This window comes from Arachis stenosperma, chromosome 5 (assembly GCF_014773155.1).
Source record: "Arachis stenosperma cultivar V10309 chromosome 5, arast.V10309.gnm1.PFL2, whole genome shotgun sequence".
In the NCBI taxonomy this organism is placed as follows: domain Eukaryota; kingdom Viridiplantae; phylum Streptophyta; class Magnoliopsida; order Fabales; family Fabaceae; genus Arachis; species Arachis stenosperma.
Genome location: NC_080381.1, coordinates 125,824,618 through 125,841,541, shown reverse-complemented (window position 1 = coordinate 125,841,541; position 16,924 = coordinate 125,824,618). Strand labels below are relative to the sequence as shown.

Here is a 16,924-nt window from a genome sequence, read left to right as displayed (position 1 = left end):
AATTGAGCTGATTGCTTTATCTGTTCTCTCTATTTGTATATTCTTTATATTATTTTGCATGTGTTTGAACAACTAAAAGATTCCTTATGCTAGCGATGGTGACACTGAGGGTTGTTCTTGATGCGATGTGATGATTGGAGGTTTGTGAAAAATTAAGAATAAATTGATAGATTAGAATCTCTAGATAAGTTGTCATTTTCTGGTTTAGTGAGAACCCTAGGCTTGGATGAATAAAACTTTGAAGATTAATATCACTTAGAGAGCTCTTGTTACCTTATATTGTATCGATTCGATATTTTTTCCTATTGGAAACTCGGGGGTTTGGGTTCTCACCCATATATTATTTTCGTTTTTCAGATGCAGGTCCCAGCGCTCCTCAGTGAGCAAGAGTTTTATCTGGAAGATGGCGAAAAAGACTTTTGTTTATGTTTTTATTTTAGATTCTCTCATTCTTTTGGAAAAACTCATATGATATACTTATTTTGAAGATTTGTCTTTAGAGGATTTTGATGTATTTTTTAAGAGATAGGTTATGTATATCAAATTGTTTTACGGTTGTAACATTAGTCAATCTAATCTTCGCGGATGAGACTAGTTGATATTTATATATACTTATATATATCTCTTTACCTTTATTTTTCTTCAAGCTTTTAATTATCTATCTTTTCCGACACGCTTATGTATGTTATTGAGTATGAACGATTAGATTGTCTTTTTAGCCAGAATTTAAATCCTTTTTTACAAGCTTCTAGTTTAATATCTCTTTCTATATATACATACGTATTTATATTCCAGTCTTGTATTGTAGCACCAAATTCTCATTGAATTATAATTTAAGCATAAAGTTTTGAAAGGTAGGGTGTTACAACACATACTACAACAATAATAAAAAGATAATACTATTGCCAAAATCATTCTGAAGAAAACTCTGGATATTATTAAGGCATTGTTAAGAAGAAGAAAAATAAATGAAAATGAATTAGAGTTATACAAAAGGAAAGACCAAATTGAATCACAATTTCAATGTGGCACATCACTTAGTCATTGCACACTTTGGCATAGCAATGGAGTGCCACATCATCACTACACAGTTAATTTGGCATCGGAAAGGAGTCCAAGGACCATTATAGATTTATAGTGTACAGTTCAATTTGAAGGATTACTATAACCAAATTGGAATATAGAAAATTAAATTGAATAATAGTACAAATTTCAAGAACTATTACGAGAATTTACTCAAACAAAAATAGTAATATCAACAACTATATATCATAATTATTATATGTCAAAATTAATTATTCGTCTTAATAAAGGTTCTTTTAATTTTTTGTTTATTAAAATAATTAATTGAACAGCATATAATAATTTCCTCCTAGATAGAATTGAAAAGAGAGAAGAATATTCAGATATATAGCAATGCATTGAAAGAAATTAAGAGTAAATAGACAAGAGGGAGGTTGAGAACACATATACATGGGCTAAAAAATGGATGAAGCATTCACTGAACTATTCTGCTGCCTGGAAATTATAGAAAATTGATATTTTCTTGTATATTCTAGTGTAAGAAAAAATTTTCTGTTCAGTATACTTATACATTACATATATCAACTTATTTGTGATAATCTTTAATTTCTTATTTAATTTTATATATATATATAGAGAGAGAGAGGAAGAGAGAGAGAGAGAGAGAGAAAATCAGTGTTAGTTTCATTCTAAATTTATCATGTTAATAAAACTATGCCATTTGAGTTGGTTGCCTCTGAACTCATAAACCACAAAAGAAACTAACATAGAAGAGAAATTAAATTAAAATAAAAGAAAAACACATACCTACCAAGCATCTCCCAAATTTGTGTACATCACCAGCTCACGGGCTTTGTACTGAAATCTTAATGTTAATAAACAGCAAAATAAGTTAATAACATGACATTGATGTATGTGTATATATACTAATTCTAAGAGAGAAGAAATTAAATTATTGTGTACGTAGGGCTGAGAATCTATGCCAGAAGATTATTTATATATCTTTATTCATCATGATCACACCTTAATCAAGTTAGAAAATCTGAAACAAAACTGAGAGAATAAAGAATAATATAGCAAAAGAAGAGGCAAGAGAAGACGTAGTGAGGGGAATGAAGCCTGGTCCGAAAAATTGTCACAAAAACTCATCACATGAGTAGTTAGACATCTCGAGTCAGGCGGCATTCCCCACACCATCAATCCCTCACATTCATTGTAATATATGCTATCTAATTAAACAATAATCATCATATACAAACTTTACCCTATAGTACTGCGTGCACAATATGTATATAAGCATGCACTAAAGTGGGAAAAGTGTACTTGTTTCTTTTCTTGGCTTCCAAACAGAACTTGTTATGTTGATTATTACATGCATTCTTGGTGGGAGGTTGGAAAAGATATACAACATACAGGTGTGTGTGCTGATTATTGTTATCTTGACTTCAGAACTCACCATGTCCATGTGTGTGTGTGTGTGGAAGTTGGAGGCTTCTCTTTGTCGTTAAGACTTTCCAACATTGAGTTTTCAAGATATGTTGCTTAAGATTGGTTAAAACTTAAAAAGGTTACGCTCTTCATTTTCATGTTTTATGCATAACCACATCAAAAGTATCAATTTTTATCCTCCATTATTACCGCAAAAATATGTGGAAAAATTGAAAATCGATTTTTTAGTTAATAATTAGTTAATACTAATGTCTTTCCAGAAAAAAAAAAGCTTTTAAAATTATATCAGCTTTGTTATGGTATTATAGATTATAGTAAAAAAGATTTATAGAATCAAATTATTTTTATAAAAAAATTGTAGGGAATAAAAGTCTCTATCAGCTAAGAAGACTAAAGTCTCTATAAATAAAAAAATTAAATATTTTTTGAAACAATTGAATCTTGATTCTAATTATTAATCACAACATTAGTATTTTCTTAAAATTATATGTAATAAATATTTGAAGAAAGAAAAGTGAAAATATATATAGATTAAAAATAAGCGATAAAATTTAAAGTTAAATAAAAAATAAAAAATATACCTATAATAATAATAATAATAATAATAATAATAATAATAATAATAATAATAATAATAATAATAATAATAATATTTTTGTGAATAATATTACTGAATTTTTTTAATTATATTATTTTATTAATTTTATTTTTTGTAGAATAAATAGAAAGATAGAGAGTGATAGAAAATGAGAGAGAAAAGAGCAAGAGATATAAAAAAAGAGGGAGACATGAAGTTTGTTAATTTTAGAGAAAAAAATTATTTTAATTGTAATGAAAGAATATTTCGTGACATATTTTATTTTGTCAAATTGTTAACATAAAATATAAATTATAAGTTATATATGAGTGAAAATGGTAGAAAGAAATAGAGAAGGAGAGATGTAGATAAGAAGATGGAGGAATAGAATTTACTGGAGGAAAATATTTTATCTTAATTTTATTGAAAAAATATTATGTGATATATATATATATATATATATATATATATATTGGTTGTTAAATTAATAATATAATATAATTAGATCTTAATTTTAATTTTAATTTTAATTTTAATTGTAATTAAAGAATGTCATATTGTATATTTTTATTGTTAAATTTATAATTAGTCATTGATAATAATATATACGAAAAATAAAGTGGATGAAGCAATGGAATTGATAGAAAAATAATCAAAAAAAGAGAGAAGAAAGAGAAAATTCTTTAATTTTAAAAAAAGATATGATTTTAGTTGCACAAAAAAGCGATATGTAGTACATTTTAATTATAAAATTAATAGTATGTATTTTTTTATTTTTGTTAATTGATTATTAATTAAAAAATTAATTTTATAAAAAAAAACAATTTACGAATATTCAAGATGAATTTCATTAATATATTCAAAGGCGAGTGGGGCTGCAACTCAAATTGTACAGTTAGTCGTGTTTATAATATATTTATATGAGAAAATATAGGATAATTTTAAGAATTTAATTTGATATATTATTTTTATACATGTATTTAATTACACAATATTAAATTAATAAAAAATATTTATTTTTTTATATTAATTATATAAATAATTATAAAAAAAATAAATATAATTATCTAACTATATAAAACATTTTACACAAAAATTAAATTCTAATTTCAAAAAATTTATATATGCGTGTACAATTTAAATCATCTAAGATACCTTTGAAATTGATTTTATTCATATATATTTGTTGCCTTTCATTTTAAATAGCTCAAATGATATAATCTTTTCATACTCACCTAAAAATTACAAATTTAAATCTCTTTATTTTTAGTGAAAAAATTAAAAAATAAAAAAAAAAACACAAAAGAAAAGAGTGGTCACTCCTTTTGTGGAGAGTGATGGGGAGTTAGGAAATTAGATGAGTGAGCTTCTAGATATGCTATTATGCCTAATGGGTCCTCTTTATATAAAATTGACAAAAAGAGGTAACACGTGCAGGATGATTAGAGTAGCATATAATGTTTGATGAGTGCTGCTACTAAGTACCAAAACTCATCATCATCATGATTGATGAATGTGTTGTGTTGTGAACTGTTCTAATTTGCCCTGTTGTGTTGTGTTGTGTTTTTATGATTATTCGGATTTTTTTATTTAAATATTAATTTCCATTTTACGCAAAAGTGGAAAGAGTTATGCAAATGCGTACGCATGGTCATTTTGCAGCACGATGTGAAGGAATTAAAAACATTTCGCAATCAATCTAACTATTAACCTAAATCCTTTTAGCAACTAAGTTTAATAAAATTGGTTCAAATTCAACTAAAATTACTTTCATTATACTAATGTGTTTGATTAATACAAATATATTCTTTTTCATCGTGTTTCTTCTTCTTTTTTTTTGCGTTATTCCTTCTTCTTTTTCGCATTCCTCCTTCTCTGCTTTCGCATCCTTTCTTCTTCTTATTCGCGTTCCTTCTTCTTCTTCGTATTCTTTTTTCTTTGCGTGTTTTCTCTCAATTATTATTCTTTTATTGTTGTTATTGTTGCTGTATTTTTTCTTTTTTTCTTAGTTTAATTGAGGTTCATATAGATTTAGAAATAAATTTGATGTGTTTTTATTGATGATTGAGGTTTTTTGATTGTTTGTTCAAAACTGAACTAATTTTGGTTTATTTGTGTGTTAATTAAATTTCATCTGATATTGTTGATAAGTATTGACTAAATTTTTTATTCCTTTAATGATTTCAGTTCATTTCTTAGTTTAATTGAGGTTCATTTGGATCTAGAAATAAATTGGATGTATTTTTATTAATGATTGAGTTTTTTTGACTACTTGTTCAAAATTAAACTAATTTCGGTTCATTTGTTTGTTAATTGAGGTTCACCTGATGCTATTGTTACGTATTGACCAAATTTTTTATTTCTTAAGTAATTTCGGTTCATTTTTTAGTTTAATTGAGGTTCATTTAGATCCAGAAATGGATTAGATGTATTTTTGTTGATGATTGAGTCTTTTTGACTACATGTTCAAAATTGAACTAATTTTAGTTCATTTGTGTGTTAATTGAGGTCCACTTGATGCTGCTGATAAGTATTGACCAAATCTTTTAGCATCCAAATGAACCTCAAATAAACTAAGAAATAAATCGAAATTACTTAAAGAATAAAAGATTTGGTCAATACTTATCAGCAGCATCAAGTGAACACACAAATGAATCGAAATAAACTAAAAAATGAACCAAAATTATTTAATAATTGCATCAGAAAAAATCAGAGCCAAGATGTTAGCAAAATATTGGTGTTGTTGGTGATGACGATACGAAAGAGAAGAAGAAGAACCTACGTGTGCAAATTTAAAAAAAAAAAAAAAAAGAGGAGGAGAAGGAGGAAACGGAGAGGGAGAAGAAGACGCGTAATTTGAAAAATGGTTATAACAACTTGGTTAAGTATTTTGCTTGGATGTAGAGATTTTTAGATTTGCTACACATCCAAGCAAATAAGCAATATTACTATCCAAGTCCAACTAAGTAGATCCAACACCAACAAAAACTACTCTCATTAAAAAGAGCGTGATTACACGCGCCACATCATTCTTCCAACCAAGTCATTTACGTTCACGCGCAGAATTTTACGTTATCGTCGTCGTCATTGTCTTTTTCTTCTTCTTCACTTTCCTCCTTCTCTTTCTCCTCCTTCTCTTCCTGCTCCCCCTCTCCTTTTCCTTCTCCTTCTCTTTCGCATATTTTTTTTTCATCGTCATTATTTTGTTGCTTCTTTTATTGTTGTTATTGCAGTAGAAGGTGAGGAGAAAGAATATTAAATTGCGCAAGACAATAAGTCCAAATGCACCTTATTTTAATGAACCAAAATTATATCGTGCTTGAGACACAATTAACTCAGAAATAAACTGAAATTGCATAATGGATTGCGAGACAATTAACTCAAAAATGAAACAAAATTACATAACAATTGCGACACAATTAATTGACAAATGAACCGAAATTTACCATAATGATTGCGACACATAAACTCAGTTCGAAAACAAGCACACAAACAAGACTGAATCATGAACAACAACATATCTAAAATCAATTTTTGATTAGACAACCTCATTAATATGTTTCTTCTTTTTTATATATATTTTTTCTACTTTTCTTGGTTTTATTCCTCTTAAGAGATTAAATCAAAAGGAATTTTGAGAAAATGAAATAAGAAGGTGAAGATGAAGAAGTAAAAGATGAAAAAAAGAAGAAGCAGTAGAAGATGAGAAGAAGGAGGCGAAAGAGTTTTAAGTTGTGTAGGACAACGACTCCAAATGCACCTTAATTCACTAAAAAATGAACCAAAATTATACAATGGATTTCGACACAATTAACTCAGAAATGAACCGAAATTACATAATGGATTATGACACAATTAACTCAGAAATGAACCGAAATTACATCATGGTTGTGACACATAAACTCAGTTAAAAAACATGCAAACAAACAATACTGAATCATGAACAAAAACACATCCAAAATTAATTTTAGATCAGACAACGTTATTAATATATTTTTTGTTTGATATTTTCTTCTCTTTTTCTTGGTTTTATTCCTCTTAAAAAGTGAAACTAGAAGAACTGTAAGAAAATAAAAAAAAAGAGACAATAAAGAAGAAAAAGATGAAAAAGAAGAAGAAGAAGCAGCAGAAGATGAGGAGGAAGAAGAAATTTTTTTTTTAATTGTACAGGACAACGAGTCCAAATACATCTTAATTCATTCAGAAATGAACCGAAATTATATAATGATTGTGACATAATTAACTTAGAAATGAACCAAAATTACATAATGGATTGCGATACAATTAACTCAAAAATGAACTGAAATTACATAACAATTGTGACATAATTAACTCAAAAATGAACCAAAATTACATAATGATTGCGACACATAAATTCAGTTCGAAAATAAGCACACAAATAAGATTGAATTGTGAACAAAAACACATCCAAAATCAATTTTGGATCGGATAACATCATCAATATGGCAAAAATTCAACAATAATAATAACAATAATGACGATAACGATAACAACGAAGAACAAGAAACCGTTTACGTTCAAAGTGGGAAGTTGTTCATGTTTAAAAGTCAGTTACGTGTAAGTGGTACGTAGATGTAAAGGAGGTTATAAAAGTGGAAAGTTGTTTATGTATAACTTAGTTAGACTTGATTAGTGAAATTATTTGGACGCAGAATATTATTGTAATAAGATAATGGTGAGTGGTGGCGGTGAAGGAAGAGTAGCAATAAAGAATTAAGGTTGTGGTATTAAATGGATTAAGGATTAAAGTTAAATTTTTTTTATAAGAGTAAAATTAAAAAAAAAATATTACTAGATGTTAACCGTTAAAAAATTAACTGTAAAAATAAAATTTAAATTTATTTAAATGTTAAGAATAAAATTAAATTAAATTAAATATTAAAAATATTTTAAAAAAAATCGTAAACATTAAAAATAAAAAATATATTTGATCTGATAATGAAAAATTTTCATTATTTTTAGTTATTACTTTTATTTTTGGTCAAAATTGTTAGTTATTTCTTAAGTTTTGATAGAGAAATTAATACAGTTCAATCAGGTTAATCGGAATCGGTCAATTAGTCAATTTAGTTGAAACAAAAAATTATGGTGCAAACTCAAGTACAATCAACTTTACGTAAAGTTAATATTTAAAATTTAACTTCAAATAATTTGATTGATTTGATTAAATTTTCATAACAGTTCTTAGATATTAATTTTATGTAAAGTGTATGTTTGATCGCCATTATTTTGTAAAAAAAAAAAATCTTTTTTCAATGAAAAAATATCTTTTTTTTATTTTTTAACGTGTTTGGCAAATTTCTAGTAGTAAAAATAAAAGCACTAGTAAAATAAAAAAAATATATTTTTTTTGAGAAGCTGTAATTTACATATTTTTTTAAAAGATATTTTTTCCTTAAAAAAAAAGATATTTTTCATATAATAAATAAATAAAAAATACTTTTATATTGTTATACCCAAACATAATTGATAAATAAAAAGACTTTTTTATATGAAATATCCAAACAAAAAATTACTTTTACTTCTCTATAAGATCTTTTAAAAAAATCACAAAAAAAAAGATTTTTTAAAAAAAATAACTCAAAAAAAATCTTTTTTTTTAAAAGCTCACCCAAACAAACCCAAAGTCTACTTCAACTAAGTTTTCACCAAAAATTATTTGGCAAAATTTTTTAAAATAAATTTGCCTCACAAACCAAACTTAACCTTGCTAAACCCTATCAGAGACAACGGCTGCAGCCCCCACCACCAGCTGCCATTCGCCCTCTTCTCCTCGCTGTAGAATCTCTGTTCGGACACATCGCCACTTCACCGTCGCACATCGGTCATCTTGTCGGTCGCCTCTTCGGTCACCTCGCTGTTGCTCACCTCTACGGTAAGCACTCCTCGGCCTCCTCCCTTACTAGCCACTGCTTGCTGCTTGCTTGCTTCAGTGCTTCGTCAGTTTTATTTTTCAATCTTCAATGCTTCTTCTCTCGGTCGTTGTCGCCGTCGTTGACCCAACCAGCGTCGGTCACCTCACCCGCGTCCCTCTCCTTGCTACTTCACGGTTGGTCTACTTCGTCTCTGTCGCGGGTTCGCTGCCCAAATTGCCTTTCTGTTCTGCGCCGCGAGTGATGTCGCTGTTTGCTTCTTGGACGTCGTCGACGGTAAGCTCCTCGCCTCTAACCTTGTCGTTCTTCCCTGACTTCCTATATCGTCGCCGTGGATTCTTCAATTACTCTTGAATTAATTTTGGGTTCATCTTTTTTTTTCAATTAATTTTAATATTCTGAGCTGAGTTCGTATTCTGAGTTTAGAATTGGATTATTTATTTAATTTGTTGAATGCTAGCGTGATTCTAAATTCAATTAGAATTCAATTTAATTTGAATTCTGAGTTTGGAATTGGATTCAATTTAGTTTTTGTTTTTGATGTATTTTCAGTTTAGTTTGGATGCTGATTAATGGATTAGAATCCTAAAAACTAAATATGGTTATATGCATTCAGCAGGTTTAGAAATTTTTTATTTTGTAAACTTTTAATGATAAATTATAGACATTGTGAAACTTTGAAATTAGTTTAGAAACGATTGAATTTGAATATCTGAAATTATATATTGAATTTTAATAAATTTATTGCATATTTAATTAAACTAGTTTTGATTCTGGTTAGACCTTTGAACCATTGAACCAGTCACTCCACTAGTTCAATGGCCGGTTTGGTTCTTGCAACCTTGGTTACATAGCCCAGAACGGCAGAAACCAACGGCGACCTAATCACTCCATCATACACCAGCAGCCACTATGCGTTCTCTCTCTGCCGTTGCTGTTGCTATGTAATCTCTCTATCTCCCCAACCTTTTGCTTTCTCTCCTCACGTTGTTCTACCCACCAGCATCCTTTGCCGCCGACTGCGAACTCTGCTGCCGGCACCGCAATGAACACCGTCTCCTTCAGTAACAAAGTTTTGCGTTCTCATTCTTCATGTTCTATTAGTTATCCTTTCTCTTTCTGGTACATAGTTTTGTGTCTCTTGTTTTATTTAATCCAAATATTCGTTATTTTTTTTTTCTCTTCCTCTGTGAATTGAATTTATTTATTTTTAAACTTTATTCGATTCAGCTGGATGATTAAACCCTGCAGCATTATGATATAAAATAAAATCTTCTTAAAAAGTGAGAAGATTTGTTTCTTCGGCTGATTTTAGAGATTAGTAGTTGTAAGTGAGATATGTGCGTTAACTTTCAGGAATTTATAGTTCATTGAGGGAAGAAGAAAGTATAGGTGGTTTTTCTGCACTTAGAAATGTGGGAAAACCTAAAAAGGATGGTATTCTTGGAACTGCAAGCACCCCTAAGCAGCTGCACTCATTATGGATAAAGGAATTAGCAAAGGTATTTCCTTATCATTGTTGATTATCAGTTGCTTAGATCAATATAATATCGAATGTGAATTTGCCTGGTGCCTCCTTTGATTTACTTTTCATCTTTTATTTGGACTTGGCATAAGTGAAGAAACCCTGTTGCTTTATGAAAGAATGATCTAATTAACATTCTGGAACCTTAATTAGCTTTTTGGATATAGCCAATGTAGTATGCCATACTGTCAGATGTATCAAAAAATATTTTAATAATTTGTATGCCATAGCCATATATATGAAGAACATTAGAGGACCTACATAAAGCTGTAACTGTGCTCCATCATAATTGATGAAAGCACATTAATTATGTCTCATCTTTCAGGTTTGGTGATGAGTAAATTTTTCTCTTTGCTGTGATTCTAATCTCTGTCTTCTGGGTACATTTCTATATATTCAGTAGCATAGTTTAAATAGTAATTTTATAGATCAATCATTAAAGAAAATCACTAAGTTGTTGAAATAAGCTCAATTTGGCATTTTCATTGTATAATTATTAAAGATTTGATGACACATGAAAAAATGATCACAACAAACGTAACTTCGCTTGAACTTCAATATTGTCATCCTCAGTAGTACATATTAACATTTGTACTGTTTAATGTTGATGATAGCCACATCTGCGTTTTCTGCATGCTTCTATTAGATATATAGATATATAAATAATGGATCAATCCCTTTTAACAACAACATTACTCCCTTTTAATTTGTATCTCAGGACAGTTCCACTACCACTTAATTTTAAGTTTATCTAGCTTTTTTAATAGGTTAGTTCTGGTTTAACTCTTTATGAGATGAAAATAGTGTGATTAAACTTTATTCAATTCATCTGGAGCTCTTTAATCGTTGTGATATGTCCTGCCCAAATAGAACCTTAATTTTCTTGTGTATGACTAGATCCTACTGCTTTATGAAAAATTGAACCAATTAACATTCTGGAACCTTAATTTGCTTCTGATTTGCTTGTCACTTGAATGTAATCAAACACAAATGGAAGGATGAAGGCCCTAGTTTGCTTCTGTTTTGCTTGCCATTTAGGTTCACTTCACCACTAGTCCACTACCATTAAACACAATGTAGTAAGTGTCTTGCATATGATGGTCTGCAGTTCTTGATTTATCATATCACACAGATTATTATTATTATTATTAATACATGAAAAAGTTGAGAAGTAGATGAAACACCATCTCTGGAATCATTTTGGAACCTATTTGAATTACAAACTAATAGTTTACAATTAAGTGATGATGAGGAATAAAATGAGAAAAAAAAAATTAGAAAAGGAGGAAACAAAGGTTGAGATATAGATTATGAGATAAAGGGAATTCTAAACAAATATTGATGACTAAAAGGTGATATTTGGATATGTATCATGTTGCTAAATGCCAAACTAGTGGGTTTTTATGTTGCACTCACCTGAATTTTTTCTTTCTGGTTTCAGGTTCTTGAATCACCTCTGGATAGATGCAGGAGTGTGTGAGGTAGTGAAACACCTAAATATCACTTATTTTTATAGTGAAACATTCACTTAACTTATGGTCATTGTTATGTTTTGTGTGTATCAGTAGAACTAGTTCATGTCGAGTTAAAAATGTTATTAGCTAATTTTTTGGGGGAGTGAGAGCGAAAGAGAGAAGTTTTAGTGCTTTGTGTTGAATAATTCTAAGTTACATGGCTACAAGATGGCCAAGGGTGTTAACACCCACTTACCTTTCTCAGATTATAAGAACCCAAAAGAACCCTTCAAAGGCTCTTCAAATTTTCAATGATGCCAAAACCAAGTACCCTAATTACTCCCACAATGGTCCTGTCTATGCAACCATGATCAGCATCCTTGGAGCTTCAGGGAGGATCAATGACATGAGGAGTTTGATTGAGCAGATGAGGGAGGATTCATGTGAGTGCAAAGATTCAATCTTTGTGTCTGCTATCAAGACGTATGTGAAAGCTGGGATGCTAGATGAAGCTGTCTCTTTGTATAGGGATATTCCTCGCTTTAATTGTGTGAATTGGACTGAATCTTTCAATACCCTGATGGAGATAATGGTGAATGAGGACCGGCTTGAATCTGCTTACCGGCTCTTTGTAGAGAGCTCTTGTGGCTGGGCGGTGAAGTCTCGTGTTCCAGCCTTGAACTTGTTTATGTATGCTCTCTGCCAGAAGGGCCGCTCTGATTTGGCGTTGCAGATATTCCAGGAGATGGATTTTCAAGGTTGCTACCCGAATAGGGACAGCTATGTGATCTTGATGAAGGGATTGTGCCATGATATGAGGTTACATGAGGCCACACATCTTTTGTATTCAATGTTTTGGAGAATATCGCAAAAAGGTAACGGTGAGGATATTGTAGTTTATAGAACACTTTTGGATGCTTTGTGTGATGAGGGAAAATTCGATGAAGCTATGGAGATTCTAGGTAAAATCTTGAGGAAAGGACTGAAAGCACCCAAGCGATGTTATAACCGACTTGATCTTGGTCAGTGTCGTGATGGTAAAGATATAGAAGGCATTAAACGCTTGATTCATGAAGCTTTAGTCAGGGGCTCAGTTCCTAGTTTGGCAAGTTATACAGCCATGGCTGTTGATTTATACAGCGAAGGGAAAATCGACGAGGCCGATAAAGTTATTATTGAAATGCAGAGCAAAGGATTTAAACCAGCACACACTATCTTTGAGGCAAAGGTAGCTGCATTGTGCAAGGTTAGTGAAGTGGATGAAGCTATAAAGGCAATTGAGGAGGACATGGTGGAAGCAAATTGTCTTCCAACTGCTAGAATGTACACTATTCTCTTGAAAAACCTTCATAATCTCGGATTATTAACGGCGGTGCTCAAGAGTTTGAATAAGATGTCAAAAACAGTAGGTTTCAATACTGACAAGGAAACTTATTGCATTTTGTTGGAAATGCTTTGTCATGAAAGGAGATATCTTGAAGCAAGCGAAATTATGGAAAAAATGTCACATAAATCATATTGGCCATGTGAAGACAGTTACAATTCACTGATTAAGGGTCTTTGCGGTCTTGGAAGACAATATGAAGCTGTTATGTGGTTGGAGGAAATGATAAGCCAAGGAAAGTTTCCAGAAGTTTCTGTATGGTATTCATTGACATCTTTGTTTTGTGTCTCGGATAAGATGGAAGTGTATAATGAGACATTTAGCTGCCTAACAAGTTTATGATTCTTTTACTGTTGTAGTTGTATAATAACTAAATTACTAGAATACTATACTTCAAATTCTTTTATTTACTTTAGTGCTTCTCTATTAGCTTCAAAGACATCACATTAATAGTCACCAAAAAAAAAAGACATCACATTAATAGAAATACAGATATATCATTTTATACAATTCTCTTAGTGTCTTGGCCCTTGGGATAGATTTTTGCTATGTTTTCTATCCACCCAAAATATGAGAATAATGTGGCGGATTTTCTCTGGGAATCAGATTCCTGGGAATGTTTGGGTTGAGAATTTGGCTGGTACATGATTCCTGAATCCTGAGAATGATAATCTTAAGAATCAAACTTCCTGAGTTTGGTTGACAGTTATATTGTAGGAAATATTGTGTTAATTTTTTTTTAAAATATCCCTAATAATTTCAACTTAGAAATAGACCATTTTTACAACAAAATTATCAAAAACCATTATTTTACCTGCAATTCTTCACATCATAAGAATCAAATAAATTAAAATTGCTGATGTAGATGTCAACAATTATAAAACAAATTGTTGTAAAATGCTCAAATTGATATTTCACTTAACTTCAATGCTCAAATTCTTTATGACAGTTCCTTGGGTATGTCCATAATCAATTAATCTTCTCTCTGTAATGCTCAATGGTAATTTTTTTAAGAGGTTCTTCACTTTTCATTAATGTGATGCTTTCTTGTAATGGCCAACCATGTCATGTGCATGTGGCAGGGTTGTTAACTAAAACTGCTGGATTTAAACAAAACTGCTGAGACCTTGGAGGTACACACAATGACTTTTCCTCCCTCCTCATATTAATTTAATTTAATCATCTATTCTATTGTTTGTTACTTAGATTTACTCTTAGATTTTTTATTTTATTATTGTTGTCTTTAACTAATGTTTTCTCATTTTAACGCTTGAACCAAGAAAAGGCACAAGTGTAGGGCGATATTGTCGAGCAGGTTAAGCTAATGGATCCACCATGGAATAGAAACCACGCAACAAACGGCAATCATCAACACATAAATACAAGGTGCTGCTAACTTTTGAGATGACACAAATGGCAATGTCTATCAATGCAAACTGTATATGTGGTAAAAAAAAGCTTGTTCTGATAGAGTTATGATGCCAATAATTTTGATTTCTTACAATTGGTAGACATAAAACTTGTTCATGCTGCTTTTGAAAGAGATCATCCATCTAGTAAGCCTTCTAGTGAGATAATACATCTGTATAATTCTTTTTGAGATTATGTAGTGATTTCTTATGTCCATATTTATCATCTCACTGTCAAACTTATACAAAGAAATTTAGAGCAAGACTTTTCAATGTGAATTCCCTGTTAGAATACATTGCTACTTGTTCATTTCTAAGGTATGTGGCTTCTTCATTTGCCTTCAAATGTTGATGAGGCTGAGACATCTCTGTTAATACTTGTCTCTTAATCTCTTTAGCTTTAATACTTGTGATCTTGTTTGTCAATTATTGTTCTTGTTCTTTGATCGTTCGATTTTTTTAGCTGTTAATGGGGAACCCTGAGTTAAAGTGCTTGTATTTGAAAAATTTAAGTTGTATGTGTTTTTTTTCTCCAACTAACTGAACTAAGAATTGCTTTGAGAAACGGTCATAAGGGCTCTGTACCAATTGAATGGTTGTTCTTCTACTTGTAAATTTTTTTTTCACGGTATCTCCCAATCCGACAGGTTAAGGATTAATCTGTCGTGCTTCATTTTAATATTTGCTGCTTGCAGCTGTTTAATAAATTGCTGAATATACAAGGCAAAATTCAAACCTCAACACTTGCTTCATTGAACTAGTAAACTAACTAGTTGAACTGGTTTTCACCGGTATCACTAGACTGGACCGATTGAAAGTTTGATTTATCAGTTTTTTGGTCGAACTAACCGATCCGGTCCAATTCTTACAATACTAGTAAAAATAACGGTTGTATTAAATTGTCATTTTAATATAACAAAAATAACAATTTTCAACTCTCATTTGAGACAGTAAAAAACCGTTTAGGGTTGGGTAGTGTTAGGGAACCAATGGCCTAAGCATACAATGTGTACAATGGGCTAAATTTTTAGTCCATGAGTAAAATGAACATCACCCATACTATCCAGAATAACCATCCGGATACCAGAAATAATAAACATCTCATGTTATAAAATCACCCATCCCAAAAATTTAAGTTGATTTTGGAGTTCACCAAAGATTGAACTCTTGACCTTTCGGATTTAGAACTCTAATACCATATCATGAACCCACTCATCCTAAAAGCGTAACCTAACAGGACAATGTAACACTAATGGTCATATCTCTAATACTTTTTAAACCTCCATTATACACATTGTACGCCATTGGCTCCCTATACTTTCTCTTTAGGGTTTTATACTAATTGAAAAAAGTGCCGTTTTAAAATGATTATTGTAACCGTTTCTAAAAAATCGTCTTAACTTCTAAAATAATACTTAAAATTACAGTGTTTTTTAAAAGAGTAATGCCATACATTAAAGTTTTTTTTTATGAATCAAGTTCAACCAAATTAAATAATAAAACTTAGAATAATACTAGTTAAAACTGATTTTTATTATGTTAGACCAATTTTATTGGACTTAATTAACAAAAAGACTTAAATGTATAATTTTTTTAAATTGTCATTCTTAATTATAATAGCAGTTAAAACCATTATATAATAATTCAAAAAGTACAGTAAAATACCAATTCTTTTTGTAGTGTCTTTTTATTTAACCATTTATTTATTTGTGCACCTATGTTGGTGAAAAACAATTAGGCACTAATGAATCATTCCCATTGCATTTTAAATTTACTTTGATATTAGTTGTAGCTGCTCCTTCTTTAATAAAACTAGAGTGTTTCGAGTGTAGCACCTATGATGCACGAATGTCATGGTGGCCCATGACATTTGCTTGATTTCCAACATTTTGATTATTATTACACCCACAAATTATTATGACTCCCATGCATGTTAGCATGTGTGGTTTACATATGAAAAAATGAGATATTTTAATGGAAAAATAGTAAACTCAACCATTTAGAAATTTGTCAACTGAAGGTTAGTTCATTGCTTTGAAAAATACAGTACAGAATTGTTAAAAATGTTGCCGCTGTTTCAATTTGTTCTTGTTTCTTGATGCACACGTTAACCAATTTAAATTCTGAAACAATTTAGAGCATAGAAAATGCTATCTTTTATAAGCAGCAAGCGGAACATTGCCTGTGCGACTTGAATTATTTGTAGTTG

At 30.3% G+C, this 16,924-nt stretch overlaps 1 protein-coding gene across 4 annotated transcripts; it reads left to right on the top strand.

Moving 5' to 3' along the window:
- The first annotated feature begins 8,771 nt into the window (after window positions 1-8,771).
- LOC130979730 (pentatricopeptide repeat-containing protein At1g05600) lies at window positions 8,772-13,712 on the top strand. 4 transcript variants are annotated; one of them, XM_057903255.1, is made up of 4 exons: window positions 8,786-8,945; window positions 9,078-9,219; window positions 10,300-10,445; window positions 11,910-13,712. In XM_057903255.1, the coding sequence occupies exon 4, from the start codon at window positions 12,140-12,142 to the stop codon at window positions 13,646-13,648; it is 1,509 nt and encodes a 502-aa protein (XP_057759238.1). In that variant the 5' UTR covers window positions 8,786-8,945; window positions 9,078-9,219; window positions 10,300-10,445; window positions 11,910-12,139; the 3' UTR covers window positions 13,649-13,712. The 4 variants fall into 4 exon arrangements, with proteins under 4 accessions (XP_057759237.1, XP_057759238.1, XP_057759239.1 ...); XM_057903257.1 differs by having other exon boundaries at window positions 8,796-9,219; window positions 11,910-11,949; window positions 12,188-13,712; XM_057903254.1 differs by having other exon boundaries at window positions 8,772-9,219.
- Window positions 13,713-16,924: the final 3,212 nt, after the last annotated feature.

Coding starts and splice junctions, on each gene's coding strand:
- LOC130979730 (XM_057903254.1), top strand. CDS start 12,140: ATGGCTACAAGATGGCCAAGGGTGTTAACACCCACTTACCTTTCTCAG.